Genomic DNA, 21,116 nt, shown 5'->3' with positions numbered 1-21,116 from the left:
TACACACAGGTTATGAATACATGAGGGGTCTGGTGGCACAGAGCAGACTCTGCACTGTGTCGATGAACAGATAACTGGATTCTCTGGTCCTAGCTATGCCATCGGTGCTCATGTCGTCCTGGAGCATGTGGATGAAGGTGGAGTGGAACTCACTGCCAGGATAAAGGTCTGGAGAGAAAGACTCACTATTCTCTGTGATCTCCAGCTTCTGACTCCTCTGAGCACCCAGCAGGTAGAGACTCCATGAGCCCTTGGGGACAGGGGCGGGGCCGTGGTGCTCACATACCTGGCAGAGGAGAGGTAAATTCAAGGTAAACTGGTGTTTTGTGTTGGCTGTGTTTTTATATACTGCTGTAGTTTTCATCTCTGGTCTGTCCTCTTAACAAACATCTCTTCTAGAGAGCACCAGGTCCTCCCTGTTTGAAAAAGACTGCACTTTTTTAAACTCTGGCATTATACAACTTCTCTCTTCCTCATTCTGAAGAGATCACATCTCTCTGCCATGCATTTCTTGTGGGTGTGTAAATGTCAAATCTGCTTGTGTTAAGGGCACCCAGGTGGCACAGTTAAGTGCTGGAGTGCAGTTCTTGTCACTACACTCTAAACACTTAATTGTTTGTCATAGTGCCAGAGTGGAAGTGGTTGGGATGGACCTCTGCATGTGGCAGGTGACGCTGAGGAGACAACAGGGGCTAGAATGCCAAATTAAATGAGTGGTTGTGTGAGCAAGAATACCTGCATGACCAGATGCTCAGCGCCACATTTAGCGTTCCATTTGCTCCACGAGAAAGCGCAAGCAGAGGCGAAGAGGGCCATCTGTTCGTAGGCAGCGTGTTCTGTGAGTGGGTCCTGAGGAGGAGACAAACACACAGCACATTCATAACACTGTAATCTAGTGGAAAATGTTGACAGTCAAGGTAAATCTAAGAAAGGTATTCACTCTGTACAGTGATCCCTTCTCTTATTCTTAAAGCCAACAGAGAAAACATGCAGACCTTGCCGCAGGTGCTGACATATCTGTCCGTGTACTCGTTGACAAAGATGTTGATGCCAGCGTTGAGCATGGCTCGGAGCAGGGCCGGGCCACTCATCCACCTCCCTGCGAGGTAAGAGAGACCTCTCTCTTCCTCTGACTCTAACATACACTGATTACCCTGTTAGTCAAATGGGCACAAACACAAAATGTTAAACAATCAGGCAACATCTTCAAATGAATCCTTCTGTTTGTCACGAACTGAACAGTATTCTTCAGTCTCCCACCTGGATCATGACACTGAGGTCAATGAGTGCCCCATTGACAGTGAACAGAGCTGAGTCTTGGCCCAGTGGCCTGAGCTCCCAGCTCTGGAAGGGAAGATTGGCATACGTTTTCTGCAGCAGCACAAAAGGCTGGAAGGACTCCATTGTGAAGGAGATCTTGGCCTCCTCCTCCTCATAAGACAGGTCAGTGATACCATCCGTCCTCCACTGCTTCCCTGGATGAAAAAACAGTTTCACTGTCCATGACTTTTGGTGCCCTTTTCAAATTCAGGAACTTAGAAAAGATTATGCTTGCAACACCTTTTCTTTCACCTGTTCTTAAACCTATTGTCGGTAACTTGTAGAAATTTTTTTTTTGTCATATTTACTGAAACTGTCACACATAATATGTGAAAAAAAATCAATGTTCCTCTAGCTCCTCTTAGTGTTAATCATGCCATTTGAAAGAATCCACCGTGCCTGAATGAAAACAACCAGAACATTACTCAAAATAGGACTCAAAAATCAATTATCCAAGCCACCAACCCAAAAGGGTAGTATTTGACCAGGTAAAAGATGATGCAGAGACCTGACCGCATGGTCAAATACATGCATTTTGGTTTGAAAGATGGCTGTGATTGGTTGTTTTCATTCAGCTGTTGTGGATTCTTACAAATGAAGCTGTTACAAAATTTCAGTCAAGAAGACTAGACTTTTGTATGCTTAGGCCTGTAATTTATTTGTCATTCCTTCTACTTTTCACTCCTCCCACTCATAACTTCTTTAATTTCATTATCTGGGGCTGTCAATTGTGTTATCCATGGGATAATTTACCTCTCAGATGCCCCTCGACTTCAAAAGGCCTTTCTGTCAGGCCTTAATTGTCTTACATCATCTGTTATAATAAATCTGATCTTTATTTCATTCACTTCACTTTATGAGCACTAGGAGGAGCCAGAGGAACCTGATTTTTCACATATTATCGGCCTCATGAATAACTGACAGGATTCAGTGACTAGGGGTGTCACAATTCTCAATTCAGTTTTTTGATTTGGCACTGATGGTTCTGCCATTGTTAATATATTTGATATTTGATGAACAAATTGAAAGCTCATTTCAACAGATTATTTTTTTAATTGCAGCACCCCAACAGTGACAGTTCAAGCAAATATGGCAAAAAAATGTTTTTACAGAAGTTACCAACTGTAGTTTAAAGTTATAGACACTTTTGTAGAAGAGGATACATCTTGCCGTCTGCCCTACCTGGAGCATCCCAGCGAGCCACTTGGGGGGTTTCCAAGAAAACAACAAAGTCAGGCAGTGTGACAGACACCCCAACAGGAGGACAGGTAAGAACTTTGCTGTCATCTAAGTTAGACTTCTCCACAGGGTAGGGGAACGCCTGCAGTCTGTTGTCCAACAGCTGGGAAAACATGGATGAGGAAAGTTGACTTTAGCTGCTGGGCCCAGTGTAAGTAGTGAACACTGAAACCCTTTTCTATTTACCTGTCTAATTTTCCAGCCGTTGACATAGTGGGCTTGTGGCGGGAGATCAAACACTTCATAGTAGTGGACCCCACCCAGAGGTGTGTACTGCATTAAATCCACCACGTGGACATCGAGGTCCACTGCTGACAACTGCCCAAGAGGAGAAGTCAAGTCCCTTTCAGCTGAAGAGACAAAAAAAAAGAAGATGGAGGAAGAACTTTTTTCTTCTACAGAAAAATAAGATTTTATGTCTTTTTACGAAACTTTGTTGTATGATGTTACTCCATGTATCAAAGGACCTGTCAATCATATTGAGTGACATCAGGTTTAAATCTTGTGTGGTGGGGCTGTCTTTTTATTTCCATCTAGAGTATCAGTAAGTGTCAGACCTACCTCTGAGTTCCTCCATCTGTGTGTGTACTCTGCTCCCTCGTCCCTCTGCAGGCTGAGCACTGCTTCTCCTTGACTGTAAACTGGCCGCGCTCTGTGAGATACATCCACAGTAAGAATGAAAAGATTGAATGTACTGACCCAGACCAAGAAAACTAAAACAGATGTGAGTATGTAAGTACATAATTAAGTAAGTAAGTACATCATTAACCAACACTCTATGCTCTGCTTGGTGCCAGCTCTATTGAAGCCTATGGGAAGCCTGATGTGTGTCCTTTCATTTTTTAGGGGCATTTTTTTCATCAAAGGTCATACAACATAGATATGCTGGATTTTAGTGTGCTTCTCCATTTATTTCACATAGGCTTCAATAGAGCTGATACCAAAGAGAGCATAGAATATTGGCTTATGATAAAATTACCCTTCTATTTTTGTTTCCTTTACCCAGACCAGGGAAGTCTTTTTGCATTTTACCTTCCGCTCTTCAGACCCTTGGACGGACATCACCCCCTCATCCTCTCTCTGCTGCTGCTGTGTCTCGTTGTCTTCCTCCACCTCCTCCTCTCCTCCTGTCTCCTCCTGCTCAGGTACATCTATGTCTTCTGGAAGCTCTTCAACACCTGCAAGAGACCTGGGGTCAAACAGATGAGGAAAGACAAGAACGCTGAACAAAGGGATTTATATTACCAGTGTTACTTCTACTGTAAAAGAATTCATAGTGTTAGCTGTATTAGCTCTGGTAAGAGCAGATAAGGACCTGCGGCTGGGTGTGTGTATTGTCAGGTGAGCCATCCTGGCCAGCAAGGACAGGTGATCGTAACGTGTGTGGAGGATCCGTACAGCGATATCGCTCACAGCCAGCGGCTTGGGAAGCTCAAAGCCCAGGCCCGCCTCTTCAAAGCTGAAACCTTTAAACCTGAATGGACCAGCCAGAAAGAAAGATAAATACTAAATACTAAAGCTATTGGGACAGTTTGGATTTTTTCAAATGGGGCTGCATGGGGTACTTATCCGTAGTTAGTGTACAGGGTACACTATGTTAAGCGTTTCACCACTTCACTTGGCTGTCAGACAGCCTTTATTTCTGTTATATAAGCCAAATATTGCTTTCTCCAAATTAACCAGACACCTTTAACTAATCAGTCATTTTACCTCACAGAACACAAGAGTTGTTGGTCTACAGCTGCCTCAATCTCTTAGTATGTTTGTGTCATTGTACTTTAAAGGGTTAATTTGGATCCACTGAAATCACACAATAATACAAACAAACTAACTTTGTTTTTGTCAAAGATGCGATGTAACAGCTTCAGCTTCCCGTTGTAAAAGACCCATATAGACCCATATAACTCATGTGTGGCACTTTCTTCCACAAACCTTGGATTCTTCTTGAGATTGGCCCACAGACACAGTGTGATGCTGTCATCTTTGATCACAGTCTGCATGTTGCCCGTCTCAGTGTCAACGTTCTCACTGGCCCCCTGTGAACAAGGAGACACACAAACACAAACAACATGAATAGTTCCAAAAGAGCCATAGTGTCATGACCTCACATGATATTCAAAAACGGCCCTTACACCCAATAACCTATCACCCCACCCATGAATTTTATTATACTATAACACGTTTCATATGTGTAAACACAAGTACACCTAATGAAATGATTCTTTTACCTTGAGGATCTCCTCAGTGGTGAGTTGGTGTTTAGAGTGAATTATCTCGTGCAGATTTATGAGAGATTCCTGGTACTTCTGGGCCTCATGTGGATCTGTAGTGTCTCTGAGGAGAACCTCCAGCTTCTCCATCAGCTGTAAGAGACACCAGTTACTTTATCACACTAGAATAAACATTAACAATAAAGGGATCATTTATAATGCATTGACTGTGTTGGAATTTTCATAAGTGGGCTTATTTTTGGCATAAGGCACAATGGTCATGAGTCAAGTCATTTGATTTAGGTAGAAAATGTCATTAATATTTTGATGATTACATGATTGGTTTTATAGGCCATCTCTGTGACAAGAACCAAATCACTGCATGAATTTTTCAATGGTCTTCCTCAAGGTGTTGGTGTCTTAATCTGGTATTTCGGGGTGATTTATGGACTTTTCTATTAATTCTTGAGTGGTCAAAATGGTTAAATGTTGCACCAAACCTGTGCAACCAATGTTATCAACCCAAAAACTGCTGCAACAACATATGAGACATGACAGCATGGGAATGGCCATCATATACTTCAATGTTGTAAGCCCATGTACACTCTAAACTTTCAACATTTAGGAATAGGAGCCTAAAGAAAGCACACTTATTACAGATTTATGACTAGAAAAACTTGACATAGAATGCTGAGCCTCAAATTAATCTTCAGGTTCCCAGCTTTCAGATGATAAATTTACCAGTTCTGTGTGGCATATACTGTTGATCTGCTATCTCCCCCTAAAGATCCTCTGCCTCCTCCCTTACAAATCATAAAAATTGCTCTATGGTAGGGCAGGAAGGAGTGTAAGAGTTTAATATATCTATTTAATCATATCAAAAGAGAAGACTTCTTATCTTATCTACTGCCTCACAGAGACAAACACTCACATGTCACAGAGCACAAATTAAGTGTGCATTTTCTGTTTCTCTATTGTGCATTGTGTTTTGTTTAATCTAAGATTATCAAGTAATTAGCCAAAACTAATATCCTTAGGTTGCTTCCTTAGTTGGATAAACAGCTGGAAACCCTTACAAGTCATATTTTTACAATCTAAAATGAATTAAAGCAAGCATTTTTCCATGTAACCAGAAAATATTAGTGGTCCTTAACTGATAACTTTGTTAACAGATCATTAAAAGTGGGGAGGAGTCAATTTACTCTTCATTGATTTATGAACCAAGCATGTGACACATATACAGCTACACATTAAGTACACACCCGTAGGGCAACTTTACATTCCTTGAGCACATGTTTGATGTTGACCTCTGGGTTGTCTCTCCATAAGCTGATGAATGTGTTAATATCCCGCTGTTCTTCTGGGTCTGGGATACCATCACAACGCATGTATCTCTCCCACTGGACACAAACAAACACAAATATCAACCAGAGGAAATTTGCTTTGAAGGGAAGATTATAATGCCTGATCGTCTATTTCCACTTGGCAGGTGTGTTTTTTTGCACAGAGTTTATTATTTTGTAGTAATTCAGTCTCAACAGGGACAAAAATGTTTTGTTATTTCTGTATCAACATCATAGTATTGTTTTTCCATGCTGAAGTCTTCTTGAGCACGGATCAAAAATCAGTAATAATACATGTGTCAGACAGCTCATAATGTCTCACTCACACTGATAGGAACACACACACACCTTTTCTTTCTCCACAGTTTCACTTTTCCATTTGGTTACTGCAGTATGATTCTTCTCCAGGAGGTGGCGGAGTTTGCTCAGCTCATCTTCTCTGCGCTCACGGTCCTGTCACCAGAGGACACTCATGAACACTGCAGAGCACGATGCCAGCACTCAAGACAGCAGTGAATATCTCAATCAGTCTGTTAGATTGGATTTATTCTCACAAGCAAAAAAGAATCAGGTTAATTTATATTAAGTCATTGTCTGACATGGTATTACCTTCCATAGGGACATCTTACCTTTAATTCAAGCCTTTCTAGCTCCTTCTCCTTTCTCTCTCTTTCCAATCTTTCCTTCTCCTCTATCTCTGCTTGCAGCAGTGCTTCCTCTGTAAAGCAAAAGCATATATAATGTGCACATGAAGTACCTCAACACCAGTGATGGATTAGCACTTCTATTTCAGTACAGGTACTAAATCACACTGCAAAAATACTCAGTTGCAAGTAAAATTCCTGGATTGAAAATGTTATTTACATAAAAGTAGGTTTTGTAAGTATAATCAGGAAATGTAGTGATGGATGGGTAAAAAGTGGGATGAAAACTCAAGTAAAGTATAAGTACCTCAAATTTGTACTTGAAGAATCTCTTGTATTCCTAAACAGTGATTAGTAGAAGCTCAAAACAGATCATTAAAGAGATTGCTTTTCATCAGCTTCCTGCAGAGTTTAATGCCTCATACCACTGTTTCTGACAAGTGTTTAATTTTGCCCCAGTATAAATGAATAGAGACGATGTAGATCATGGATTACCTTCCTCTCGCAGCTTCCTCTCCTCCTCCTCTTGCTCCAGCTTTGCCTTCTGAGCCTTGGTCAGCTTACGCCCCTTTTTGGATGACTTGAAACCAGCAAAAAATTACATATTAAAGAGGTAGCCCACAATTTTATGTCTAGTTGGAAACATGGTTCATTACTGAGAAGGGTGGGTACACAAAGTAACTACGGATGCACAATATAAATTTTTTTCAGTTGTTAAGATAACTGATAACTACCTGCTTCACATGGCCAATACTGATAAAATAAATTATGATTTCACATTTGTGTTCAAAACAGAAAAAAGAAAAAAAAAACATATAACTTGTAGTATGTACACCTGAAGGTAAGAAAGACTAAGATGTACTGAGCAAAGATGACCTAACCCACACCACTATTACACCAAAAAGAAACTGTTTTAACTCTTCATATGTTCATTTATTTTTTCTAAAGTACATCAAAAACTTTCACACACATATTTAGCTTTTATAGACCAGAATTCAAATGAAATGTTTTGATATAATCTGTCAAATCAAATATTAGTTATATAAGATATCTATCGGCTAGAATTTCATTATCAGGATAATAAATAATAATAATAATAAAAAAAAGTCCCATTCTTGGCCGATAATTTATTGGCCCCCATATTTATCGTGCATCCATAACCATACAAGTGTGTTAGTGACATGACTGTAGGATGAACACTCTGTGCCTGGCTGTATACATCATACCTGTGATAATCACATTAATGTGGAAGTCACGTTATAAATGTGCTGGCTGACTTTTGTTCATACCTTTCCTTTCTTGGGTTTCTATCATTCACCGAAGAAAACGGAGAGAGAGAGAGTTCAAAAAGGTTTAAATCATGAATTCAAGGCACAGGGTGAGAAACTGGTGGGAAGTGAGAAAACAAAGTAAGTAGTAGCTAGAGAAGAGAAGGATTCTTCTCTCTAACGTAAAGCACAGTTTATCTAATCACAGTACTATACTTTAGTATATATACTGCGTTTTAAACAACTTGAATAGGACAAGGTATAAGGTGAAACAGACAGCTTATATGAAGAACTTTAAAAAAAACTCACCATGATGGAACGAAAAAGCCACAGCGTCCTGGTAACCATAGAAACTCTTACGCATGCGCGGTTCTTTGTTTTTATTTGCGACATAACGAATAGACTTACGGCAGTGTGTACAGCTGGGCTGTTCATGAGGAAGGACAAAGGAAAGGAGACGTTTCTTCATTATCGTACCGCCTGAATAAATCCACCCAACAAAAGAGCGCATGTAAATATCAATCTCCCGTTTAATATGGCTGTTCTTAGAGTTTGTAAAAAATGCTAACAAGCACGCTAGTCCCACTGATGCTCTGGCTAATTCCGTTGTTTGAGGTGTCATAATGGGAACGCTAGATTTACGAAACTCTCGCGGTATTTGTACACTTCTCTTAAGTGGGCACGTTGTAAAAGCCCATTATGTTTTAAGTGGCAACGCTGTGGTTAAAATCTGCTTCGGTTTAAGGACAAAACACCATTGGTTAGGGTTTGGGAAAGCTCATAGTTTGGGCTAAAGTGATACATCTCGCGAGATCTTTCGCAGGTTTAGAGTTCTCTTGTAGACAGGACCGTTGTTTGACTGGCTCCCATTTGTTCACACACACACCCACCGACTTTTTGTGTCTCTGCTGCCACTGGCATCTCAGTTAAATGACAGTTTCTCCTTCATACTATTCTCGTTTCAGACGTTTGAAAGGCACCTTGTTTCTAACATGGCCAACCCTTTAAGGGGTGATGTCATACGGCTTTACAAAACTGTAAGTAACACACTCAAACACAGAAGATTCGTCTATGTCCTGTGCTGCAAATGGTTTTAACAAGTGTCTCACCTTCCAAAAAGCTGCTGTATCTTGGCCGCGAGTACCCCAAAGGAGCAGCTTACTTCAGAGAGCGCCTCAAGTCAGCTTTCATGAAGAATAAAGACGTGACAGACCCTGAAAAAATCAAGACGCTGGTGGCCCGTGGCGACCATGTCATCAAGGAACTGGAGGCTCTCTATTTTCTCAGGAAATATCGAGCTATGAAGAAGAGGTATTATGACCCAGAAAAATAAAAGACTATTTTACAGCAGCCATATTGATATGAAAAAGTAGGGTAAACACAGGTGTTACTAATGATACCAATTAAGGTCTCGTTCCATTTAGTGTAGCAGAGCCTTTCCAGTGAGCCAAGTGGAAAGGAACCTCAATTAGTATCACTGGCAACACTTGTCTTTACACTGTTATATCATTTCAAAATGGCTGCCATAGAAAAACAAGAAGAGGTATTATGAACCAGAAAAATAATACCTTTCATGGCAGCCATTTTGACGTGAAAAACTCAGGTGTTACCACTTATACTAATCAAGGTTCTGTTCCATTCAGGTCAAACAGAGTCAGGGTGCTGCTATGGGATCTGAATGGGACTGTAATTTCATTAATTAAACCTGTGTTCACATGTTACTTTTTTATCAGTAAATGACTGCCTTAAAAAAAGTTTCCCATCTGAATAGAAATACATGGTGTGTGGAAAGTACAGTCAGCATGTCAATATTTAATTATCGTTTTATGCGACATTATTAACGAGATACAGTTCATGTTACTCAGCAGAAATGAAAGCATAAACATTTGCCCTTATATAAACTAAGCTTGCCTTACACAGGAAGAGAGAACAACCATCTGTAAGAAGTGCCAGAAAGTGATGATAGTGACGCTGTTACATAATGTTTTTTTGTTTTGTTTTTTCACAATTTTAAGCATTTTAAACCATTGATACTGTATACAGGTCAATGGCATAGGTTTTCAACATGTCCTCAATCAAGATTAATTCATGCAATGTCCATTTTGAAATGGGCAGATCATGACTGAGTTCAAGGGTAATAATACAGTTGTTGAAATACTGCGAAAGCCTAGGTATCCTACTGGCTGAATCATACTGTACAGTGTATTTCAGTGTATATATTTTGTAAATACATGGTCAAATTGAATTATTGTACATGACTATGTATCAAGGCAGTATTTGATAGAAAGGAAACTATTTTAAAACTGTGATGTCTTGTGTTAGAATAAATATTATAAAATCGGCTCATTTTTTGTCATTGCTTGCATGAGATTATACCATAAAAATGTCTAAATATATTTGTCATTTTGTTTCAAGAACTGACAAACACAAGAAATGTAATGTGGATGCCCCCTTTTGGTAATCTGGATGTTAGGCAGGAATATAGAGTGAATCAATACTGTAGTTATTATTTAACCACTGGGTTCCTATTGTATTACTATTTCCATGCACAGTATGTCCATAAAATTGAGCAAAATGTTAAAAGTTTTGAATTTGTTAAATGTTGAAAGTCATTTCACTAAACATTTAATCGACATATTAACAAAATACACACACACACACACACACACACACATACACACACAAAAAAACATTTGTCAGACATATCCCCATGTTCAAGTACTGACTGAATGACAGAAACATTTAACTGGATTGAAACAAAGAAAAACTAAACTGACTTTTATTAAGTTCCAAAAAGTTTTCACATGTTCTTATTCAAGAAATGTTCATTTCTGTTATTTGTTGCAATGCAAAATATCACTACTTTAAACATTAATTTGTGCAACACAACAAGAATGTCCTATGCTCAAATCTACCTTCCAACTTGGTGTGGAGTTTGCATATTTTTCTTTGTTTGCACGTTTCCTTTCACAGTCCAAGGCACACAAATTAAGGATTAAATGAACTATTCTTTGGCAAGGAGCACTACATTAGAACACAGGAACTGTGCTCTAAGTAATATCTAATGTGTGTGTTTCAAAACTGATGTTCAAGTAAAAGTAACAAGCTCATTTCTAATGACTTGCTATATGGACATTTCTTTTTAATTTTCTTTAAAATCAATACTAGCACACAACAACTTAATAACTTGATATCATTATGCTATTATGCTATAATTTTGCATCCTTACAGCTATCAATCATTGCACACAATCCTTACACATTTACTTGCTAACAGTGCTGGGTACCAGGCAGGGTTACACATTTTCCATTTTGTTTCCATTTCAAACTCTGTAAAGAACAGAGCTGAGCAACAGCAGGACATCAGAGGCAAAACCAAAGTAGCAGTCCAGTGTAGACACGCTTGTATGCTGTGCTGTACATGTTGTTGGGGAACTTCAGCTTGAAAGGAAAGCGACAGGGATGCAATTTGGGGATTATTTTGCCTGTAAATACATTTTGTACTTGTTTTTGTGTGGATAACAGCCTGTCTCTGTACAAGGTACATCTTTGAAGAAGACCCAGGTCCTACATTAACCACAACCTCATCAGACATCTACTCAGTCCACCTTAAAAATGGACAACACCACTTGTGAAAATGCTGACAACTTCCCCTACCTTGTCTTATTTTCTCAAAAGCTGACATTGACCCTGAGGTCAACATCGCCTTTCTGTTATTTGCTGCAATGCAAAATATCACTACTTCAAATATAAATTTGTGCAACACAGCAAGAATGTCCTATGCTCAAATCCACCTTCCAACTTGGTGTGGAATTTTTCCCTGTCTGCACAAGTTTCCTTCCACAGTTCAAAGGCACACAGATCGGGTTAATATACCAATGGTGTTTGTTGAACACTAACACTGTTGAATGTTAATTAAGGATCAAGTGAACCATCCTTTAGAAAGGAGCACTATATTGGAACATGTGAACTCTGCTCTACATAATTAATATCTAATGTGGCATTGCCTCGTCTTGACCCAGTGCAGTTTTTTGGACATGAACACAAACACAAACTTGCGCAATAAGGAGATGAATGACATCAAGGCTGATTTTCAAATGAGCTATTTATTCTCCTGCAGTTAAATGTCATGTCAGTAGGTTATGTGCCAGTATAAGGACTATCTGAAAACATAGCTCCACACTGCACAGTCTGAATAACTTTGTGAATAATTTTATTTATGGTTTTGGTTTGACTTGTATCAAAATGTCAGCTGGCTCCTTTGTGGCAGACTATGTGGTGTTAGCTCTTGTGCTGGTGGTGTCCACTGCCATCGGGGTCTACTACGCCTGGGCCAGCAGGAGCCAAGAAAGCTCCAAGGACTTTCTAACAGGGGGGCGAAGACTGACAGTCCTGCCCGTCTCCATGTCCCTGACTGCCAACTTCATGTCATCCATCACGGTGCTGTCCAACCCAGCTGAGGTAAGACTGATAAAATGTTGTACACAAGTTCAAATGTTAAAATAATTTTCTGGTAAGTAATTTCATCTCTTCCGGTTGATCTCACTGCAGTTTTCTTTGTTGTTGATTTAAGTGTTTCTCTGCACATTTGAATTCTTTTAGAATAAAAAGACACTGAAACAACCTGACAAAAAGACTGATGCGTGTTTTAGGGTGACACTGACACTGAGTGTTTAAGGTAATCTCGCAGGAAACTCAAAAATATATTTCAGTTTGTAAAAAAAAAGAATGGCTTTTACTTTAAATATAACTGATGAATTTCAGATATCAGTCATTATTTTATGTTTTAAGCTAACAAATAAATGTTTGAACAAATTGTTATATTGTGGAACACCTTCTACTTTTGTCTTATATTTAAACATACATCAACACAAAATTGCACGATTAAAGAGACTATATTATGTTGAACTATAGTGTTTAAAGTAAAATTAAAGGCAGTTAAAGGTTGTACTCCCACCCATCCTATACTCTGAATAAGCAATTGTGAACATATGGCAGTTGCTGTAAGTTACTCTTTAATTGCTTCCTTTTTAGTGTGGTTATAAGAATGAATAAAACAATATACAACGTCTCTTTGTCTGTCCACATGTTCAATAATTACATGTGCTGCTTTTATGTTGCTTTATTGTTTGTGTAGTTATTGTGTGTGTGCCTCTGATTTAAGCTCTGAGTGTGTAATTCTTCCCAAACATCTACCGAATGAAGGCACGTTAAACCACTTCACACATTACAAGGATGTGTTTTCAGTTTTATTTCATAGTTCCAGGCAAAGTAAGGAGGACTCCCGAAGAAAATCCTGCCTAAGTCTCCCTGTTGTCTCGAGCCGGGCCTGTTTCCAGTCACCATAACAAGCCTCCATCAGCCTGGCTGTGCCTGCACAATTAATTGTTACTCGTTTAATGACTTTGTTTTTGTTAATTGCATAAAAACTCAACTAATTGAAAATATTCTTGTTTTGTAGGTCTACCTCTATGGAGCTATCTATATATTTTTTTGTTTCAGTTATATATTCTCAACAGTGGTTGTATCTGAAACCTTTCTCCCAGTCTTCTACAAGCTCGCCATCACCAGCACTTATGAGGTAAGTGTTTCTTCACAGATGAGTATTTGTACAGCGAGCTAATGAACAGCAAATTTCAGGGTTTTTCCTTTGAAGCTCAAATTCACATGTCCTCTGCTTAGAATGTTCAGTGGTTTTGATTCATGACTACAAATTCCACACAACATGCCCGTCCAAATAGTATAAATGGAGTTCATTTACATATAGTAGCATAGTAATATAGTGAAAATAACCCTTTACAATGTCTTTTCTGTCATGTCTCTGCCAAGTATCTGGAGCTGCGATTCAACAGAGCAGCACGTTTGCTGGGAACTGTGCTCTTCATTGTTCAGACAGTGAGTAAAAAGCAGGTCAACGCATAATGACAGAGCTTTGACCACTGAGGGCAAAGCAGCAAATCTGACACCCGAGGGTCATTTATGTCTGTCCTTAAAACCACTGTGTCATTTTTAACTCAGCGTTTTTTTAGTGTGTAACATTTCTCTCTGTCTGTCACAGATCCTCTATTGTGGACTCATCATTTATGGCCCAGCTCTAGTTTTAAACCAAGGTTGGTTTCAGTTTTCACAATGGTTAGTCAGGTTCATAATTCACATGAAATTCTAACATAAGGACACTTAAAGCTGATTGGTTTTGCATTGAGTGACTGCTGTGTGATTCGCTGCTCTCTCCCTCTCTCTCTCTCTCTAGTCACTGGTATGGATCTGTGGGGTGGAATTATGTCAATGGGCATTGTCTGCACTTTTTACTGCACACTGGTTAGTAAAACACAAGACAGCTAATATGAGTTCTGCTAGGTACGGTAAGGTACGTAATCAAACAGAAACAAGGCTCTTCCAACTTACTTATGAGGCACTGGTTAATTAATACTACTATACCAGCCTTTGAAATTTGATTGTACACAGATTTTGCTCTGACACACAACTGAACTTCTGCCGTTTGCTGTCCAGCTGGTACAGCTGGGCCTGGGTCAGCATTTCCACCAAACTAGAATATGTGCTGTTGACTTTTGGGTTGTAGCAATGTAGCTATGACGTATATTGAAGCTGCAGCAGCTCCTTTTTAAAAAAGCTTTGTTATTGGGAGGAAAGCTTTATGCGGTGGTTGTCAGGTGTATAATGTGTGGTGTACCTGATTGCTTGATGTGCTTTGGATGCCTAGATTTGAATATAGATATAATTGCAACATCTGTTTGTGGTCTACGTTGTGACAGGGTGGATTGAAGGCAGTGGTGTGGACTGATGTGTTCCAGGTAAGCTTCTGGATGGAAAAAATACACAAGGAGATGTTGGTATAGTTTAAGCCACTAACAATAAATATACTGTACACCAGCATTTCTTAAAGCAGCGTAGACTACGACAAGTAAAAGTATCACAAATGAAAAAATAGGAAAGGTCATTACATATGAGCAAATCTTTGTCCGAATCACAGCCAGATTTTGGAATAATAAATTATTCATTATAATTTATGTTAAAAAAAAGCCCTCAAGTGCAACAACCTAGTATTAACAGATTAAAAATCTGGTCAAAAAACCCAGGTAGGTGTGGGAACCAAACCATAGTTTTCCTTTTTTTTTTATCTTATAGATTACAATAATGCTTGCAGGATACCTGGCTGTCATCATCAAAGCTGTGCTCTTAAAAGGAGGAATCCACACCGTCATTTCAGATTCACAAGAAGGAGGGCGACTCAACTTTTTGGAGTGAGTATGTTAAAGAACAGAGGTGGGAAGAAACACAAATACAAGTACAAATACTTTACTCAAGTAGAAGCAAACACTACAATAACTGGTGTCAATAATAGCGCACAACACAGGTCATGCTCATTAGCAGGCTTCTGAGAAGTTTGTCAGTCAGAAGAACAGACAGATCAGACAGATGGTGAATTAAGGGGCTGCATAAAGGCCCAATACAAGATAAATACTGATAGCTTTGAACTTTGGGTCATGTCAAACTACTCCAGCGGAGTCCGAGAATGAAAATGTAGAGCTGAAAATGAGCATATACCTACAAATACCTGTACTTTCTACTCCTTAACTTTTCAAAATATGCATATTACTTAAGTTTTAATGCATTTGAAGGACTTGTTATTTTTATTTTGCATGATTGTGCGCCGCCCTCTCAACATCAAGACTAATTTCAACCTAAATGAATGGAACAATAACACAGAAACGACATTTCCTTTATGTGTGCATCAGTGCATATCACTCATGACAGATATAACTGGATAAAAACAATATAAAAGACATACCAAGAAATACCAAATACCAATACCAACCGAGATTCAGTTAGCTTTGCACAGAAACAGCCAGTCCTGCAGAGAGTTACTTTTTACTTTTATACTTTCAGTACTTTTCAGAGCCTGTACTTTCTCACTTTGACTTGAGTAAATAAGTTAATGGGTACTTTTATTTTAACCAGTCTTTTTTACACAATAATCTGCACACCTACTGAAGTAAACAGTGCGTACAGTGCCAGTTAGAAAGAGGAAATTCCTCGTTTGATTCGTTCACTACATCTCAATTTGGAAAAATAGATGTTTTGGGGAGCGGCAAAGCAGCGATTTTCTGACCATAAAAAGCAGGGCTATGAATGTTTTTTAGTGAATTGGAAACCATCCTTTTATTGTGTTTCACCAGCTTTGACATGAACCCCCTGAGGAGATACACTTTTTGGACCGTCGTCATTGGAGGGACATGTTCTTGGATCATTGTCAATGGAACAAACCAAGTTGTGGTTCAGAGATACATCTCCTGCAAGAGCATCACTCAAGCCAGAGTGTGAGTCATAGTTTACTTAATTTTTCTTTTGTCTTTTTTCCTAAAAATTGTCTTTCAAAACACCTATATGATAAAATAGGTCTCACTACTACTAACTACTAACAGTAGCCAACTTGTGTGAATAAATGAAAAAAAAAAAAATCAAGGGACGCTGCCCCAGCAGTGCTGTAAAAAACCTGTGTGTCACCTGATCGACGAGCTGACAGGCTCTGATTGGCTCTTAATTTTGACAAAAAACACCACGTGTTGTATAAAATACAAATTTTCTGTGTAATGGTAATATTTAATGCTAGATATATTAGTCTTCTGTTACACAATGAAGTTTTAATCTGTCAACAAGCACATATTTTGTGGCTGATAATTAATAAAGCTTATATATAGATATAATAACCAATAACATATAAGCCCATTGACCTGACTGAATTTTCAACTCTTTTCCAGCCTCTCAATCACTGCTTCAAAATGTTGCGCTTGTAGCTGAGACTGCTGAATGATTCTGTAATTTTCTAATGCTATAAATATTTGTGTCCATGTACGGTTTCCTTTCTTCCAGAGCTTTTTACATCAACATGCTTGGTATGTGTGCCTTTGCGGTGTCCACAGTGCTTGCAGGAATGTCCCTCTACTCAGTGTATAAGAACTGTGACCCATGGTCAGCTGGACAGATTTCTTCTCCTGAGCAGGTGTAATGGAGAGACGCACAGCATAGATCAGTTATGGGCGTCAGTGTCTTAACACAAAACATACTATGGTATCTGTATAGACAAAGAAGGAAAATTGATAACAATGTATTATACTCTGGTGTCTCCATCTTTTTCTGTCATTTTTTTGTGAGCTTCTGTGTCATGTACATTTATCCCTGTCATCTCTTCTGTACAGCTAATGCCATATTTGGTGATGGACATCTTGACAAGCCATCCTGGCCTTCCTGGACTATTTTTTGCAGCAGTATTTAGTGGCTCTCTAAGGTTTACACTCAACATTTATTTCACACACATCATTTTAAGCTGGGTAATGTCAGCACTCTATACCACATGATTATACATGTCCAGTGCTCCAAATAAACACTGGCCGCTAAAAACCTGTACAAATATTAGGGCTGTTCCCAACTAAGTTTTTCTTTAGTCAAATCAGATTTAGCCATCCTATATGAATATTATACGCCATGAATTAAGGATTAATTTGGACCAAACCAGACATGAGTTTGTTGAGAAAGTCAGACTAAGACTGGAAGAGTCTCAGTCGACTATAGGGGCTCCGAGTATTGATTCAAATCATGGACTATCGGGGGCAGCCCTGATAAATATAGTGGTTCTTGTCCGTTTTTTTGTGATTTTGTTTTCATTTAATCCCAGTTCAGTGTCCTCTGGCATCAATGCATTGGCTGCAGTGACTCTGGAGGATCTGATCAAACCGTACACTAACATGTCAGAGAAATGCCTGTTCCTGATGTCCAAAGGACTGAGTAAGTGGATTGTCCTTGTTCACAGGTTATACTGTATGTCTGTTGAATGGTTCACCCAGTTTGTGCAAAAGTAAGGCTGAGGTTGTAACTCTGCCAGTGAAATTGTCCAGAATTGAAATCTCTGTTTCTGGCGTGATTCGGTTGCAGATATCTTTTATGGGGTTTTATGCATTAGCATGGCTGGACTGGCCTCAGTCATGGGAGGGATGATGCAGGTAGAGTGGACATATTAATACACAAATATCAACACTTATGTATATACATAAACAGGAAACATACATTTATTGTTTGAATATGTTAAATGCAGTATGTAACTGATGGTGGGATCACTATCTTCATATTGCGTTTTTGAGGCAGAGCTGTTGTTGATGCGTGTCTCTTTAAACAGACAGGTGTCATTGTTTCTTCGTCTCTTGGAGGTCCTATACTTGGCCTGTTTACACTGGGTATCTCCTGTCCATTTGCCAATTCTAAAGTAAGTCTGTCCTTGTTTAACTTTAGCTTTTTCTATCATGATGCCTTTAACTCACGATAACATTAAACAAAGAAATGAAACCAGCTTTGTAAATGAATAAATTTGTTGCCTTCACTTCTACTGTTGTTTGCCGCTCATTTGTAGGGTTGAATTGAATATTAAAGAAATATAAAGAATGTAAAGAAAAGCATGTAAATATGACTAACTCTTTGGGACCTTCCTGAAACTCTTGATGACTTTGTTTCAAATCAAATTTTTCTTTATGACCACAATATTCAGGACTTAAGTTTGGTATTATTTATTCAGAGGAAAAACTCAGCTAATCTGCTTCATCAGGACTGTGCGAGGGTGGTTTGATAAGACGCCGGTAGGAAAAAATGTCAGTTAAAATCAGTCAGTTCAGAGAGAGATAGTTTTAGGATTTGCTCACTTGCCAATGCTTGTTTATAGTCCAGCATTCTGTATGAAATTGGTATTTTTGTTTTTTAATTTATCTGGTTTGAGGAGTGTCATTATATTTCATGTGCTGTTTTTCAATAGGGAGGTTTGTCAGGTCTTGTGTCAGGGTTGGTGGCGTCCTTGTGTGTGGCCATCGGGTCCCAGATGCACCCTCCCTCTCCTGAAATGAACCGACCTCTGTCACTGACCACTGAGGGTTGTAACTTCACTACAGACAGCCTCAACTGGACCTCCACTGCTCTGCCGACAGAGCCTTTCTCCATCACCACAGCCCCAGTTCAGAACAGTACAAATATGTGAGTGTGTAACTGGCTTTGATGAATGATTGAACCAAACAATCATTTCTGGGAATGGCAATGTCAATGGCCATAAGTCCACAATTTTGGTCCAGACTAGAATCTTTCAACAACAGTTGATGTAGAGATGCTCATGTTCCCCAGAGGATGAATTCTGGAGACTTTGGTGATCCCCTGATGTTTGTGTTTTTTGGATAAATGGTGAACCTTATCAAAATTATACCTGCATTGTGAACATGTTAGCATTCAGCTCAAAGCAGCCCTTTTTCTGCTTTTTTTTTTTTTGCTCTGTCAAGTCCATCTAGTACATGTTGAGATATCTCATAGGATAAGTTAAAATTTTGGCCTGCTAATGGCAATAGAGAAAAGAATCTGGGAGTCACCCACTAGAGACCGTAAAACTCTAAACAAAATTTAATGGTAATCCATCCACTGTTTGTTGAGAACTTTCAGTCTGGACTAAACTGGTCAAGCGACCAATCATCAGGGTTGGGTGCTAATGGATTATGCCTTACAGATAGTGGATATTTGGGGCTGATACTGATATTAAGAAGTAAAAAAATCCTGATGTCTTTATTTCTGCTGATATTCTTTATACATAATATAGAATATATACAGAAACACACATTTTTTGCAGTGATCCTTCAAATGTGGTCAACACTTGTGACATTTTACTTTTTAACAATGAACTTGTCCAAAATGACATCAGGGTACTGAAACAGTAAACTTTCACATATATATATATATATATATATGTGGGGCCAAATTAAGCCTGGAAAAAGGATCACATTAATATAAAATGTCATCTACAAAGCTAAAACAAAGCATCTGCATTATGTTCTGTTAAAAAAAGAAAGTTTTCATATCAGACAACATACATGCCAATACTAATACATTGTCAAAGATTACTTGATTACATTTTGATTACATCTTTAAAATATTAAAATTTTAAAATTTTAAAATAATAACTAAATAATGATTTATTAATGATGATTAATAAACTATTAAAAATAATTTTAAAACTATTAACTCATGAAAAGTGTTTGACATACAGGGTTTCTTAGACAACTCCATAAAAAAAGAACCCTATGCAAAAATGCATCAAAAATGTTTTTGAAATGTTTTGAAATGTTTAAAAATATAAAAGAATTTGTATTCAGTAAGTGACTACATTTCAAAGTAATCTAAGTATCTGTTTTCCTCCACCATCAGACTGTCAGCAGATAACTGGCACTTTCCTTCCTATCTTTACTTTGGGCTCATTGGAACTGCAACCACTATCACTGTAGGGCTGATAGTCAGCTTGTTAACAGGTAAAAAATATTCAGCTAAATTCAGTTAAATACATCATTAGATACAGAAATGAGATCTTGTTGTTGTACAGTTTTGTGACCTTGTTTTGTACATTTCAGGAGGCTTAAGGAATGAGGCAGAATCAAGGCTGACATTAATGAAAGAAGACACAATTTCCTATCACCTGTTCAGGTTTTTCAAACACAGAGTAAGTACTGCAGCAGTGAGACAATATCAAAAGCTACAGACAGATAACAGCTGCTGACTCCTGCTTTGTACCTTTCCGTTTTCAGGTCATGAGAGGATCAAGAAACCTAGACCTGACAGAGAACAGAGGAGAAAGTTGGCAACACAAATCCTTCTTTCTGTGACACCGAGATCGACTTAACCTGCAGCATTTCCTATAATCAAATTATTGAAGTTTATCATAAAAATGTCTAGTTTCAGTTTTCCTATTCCTCATGTGCACTGAATACAAAGGAGGACATGCATCTTATAGTCTAATTACAACCCAGGATACCACTGTTTTAGAAACATACGTTTGTGTTTATTTTTGTTGTCTGTCATATCATTATAAAGACATTTGCTCTGACATTTTACTTAATTGTTTTATCCAGTCTGACAAGGTGTTTTCATTCATCTGTAACACGACTGAATATAGTGTCACATTCTACATAATCAGCATATAATGTGTGTGTCTCTGTGCCAGTATGAAATACTGAAACGCAAACATACAAACCGGTCCATTTAGGAGATGGAGGCTGGT

General features: G+C 38.6%; 2 protein-coding genes and 1 pseudogene across 3 annotated transcripts; 2 read left to right on the top strand and 1 right to left on the bottom strand.

Moving 5' to 3' along the window:
- Position 1: 1 nt before the first annotated feature.
- On the bottom strand, positions 2-8,388 carry dnai7 (dynein axonemal intermediate chain 7). The gene is made up of 16 exons (XM_084711506.1): positions 8,334-8,388; positions 7,252-7,353; positions 6,742-6,830; positions 6,461-6,565; positions 6,032-6,169; positions 4,788-4,922; positions 4,492-4,595; positions 3,875-4,033; positions 3,592-3,748; positions 3,121-3,211; positions 2,746-2,909; positions 2,503-2,662; positions 1,261-1,475; positions 996-1,154; positions 736-849; positions 2-286 (listed from the first exon to the last, which is right to left on the bottom strand). Exons 1-16 carry the CDS (start codon positions 8,386-8,388, stop codon positions 11-13), a joined length of 2,223 nt encoding a protein of 740 aa, XP_084567632.1. The 3' UTR covers positions 2-10.
- A 534-nt stretch (positions 8,389-8,922) lies between these two features.
- Positions 8,923-9,359, top strand: lyrm5a (LYR motif containing 5a). The gene is made up of 2 exons (XM_084710868.1): positions 8,923-9,061; positions 9,145-9,359. Exons 1-2 carry the CDS (start codon positions 9,017-9,019, stop codon positions 9,355-9,357), a joined length of 258 nt encoding a protein of 85 aa, XP_084566994.1. The 5' UTR covers positions 8,923-9,016; the 3' UTR covers positions 9,358-9,359.
- Positions 9,360-12,090: 2,731 nt separating this feature from the next.
- On the top strand, positions 12,091-21,068 carry LOC146306651 (sodium-coupled monocarboxylate transporter 1-like; annotated as a pseudogene). Its single transcript, XR_014768972.1, has 17 exons — positions 12,091-12,484; positions 13,485-13,604; positions 13,853-13,918; positions 14,082-14,133; positions 14,274-14,341; positions 14,797-14,835; positions 15,170-15,285; positions 16,222-16,362; positions 16,916-17,045; positions 17,242-17,330; positions 17,718-17,827; positions 17,975-18,042; positions 18,216-18,302; positions 18,843-19,057; positions 20,270-20,370; positions 20,470-20,558; positions 20,644-21,068. The product of XR_014768972.1 is annotated as a sodium-coupled monocarboxylate transporter 1-like (transcript).
- Positions 21,069-21,116: the final 48 nt, after the last annotated feature.

This window comes from Lutjanus erythropterus, chromosome 22, assembly GCF_056507025.1.
Source record: "Lutjanus erythropterus isolate fLutEry1 chromosome 22, fLutEry1.hap2, whole genome shotgun sequence".
Lineage (NCBI taxonomy): Eukaryota > Metazoa > Chordata > Actinopteri > Lutjaniformes > Lutjanidae > Lutjanus > Lutjanus erythropterus.
The sequence above is the reverse complement of the archived record's forward strand: the minus strand, read 5'-3'. Positions and strand labels throughout refer to the sequence as shown.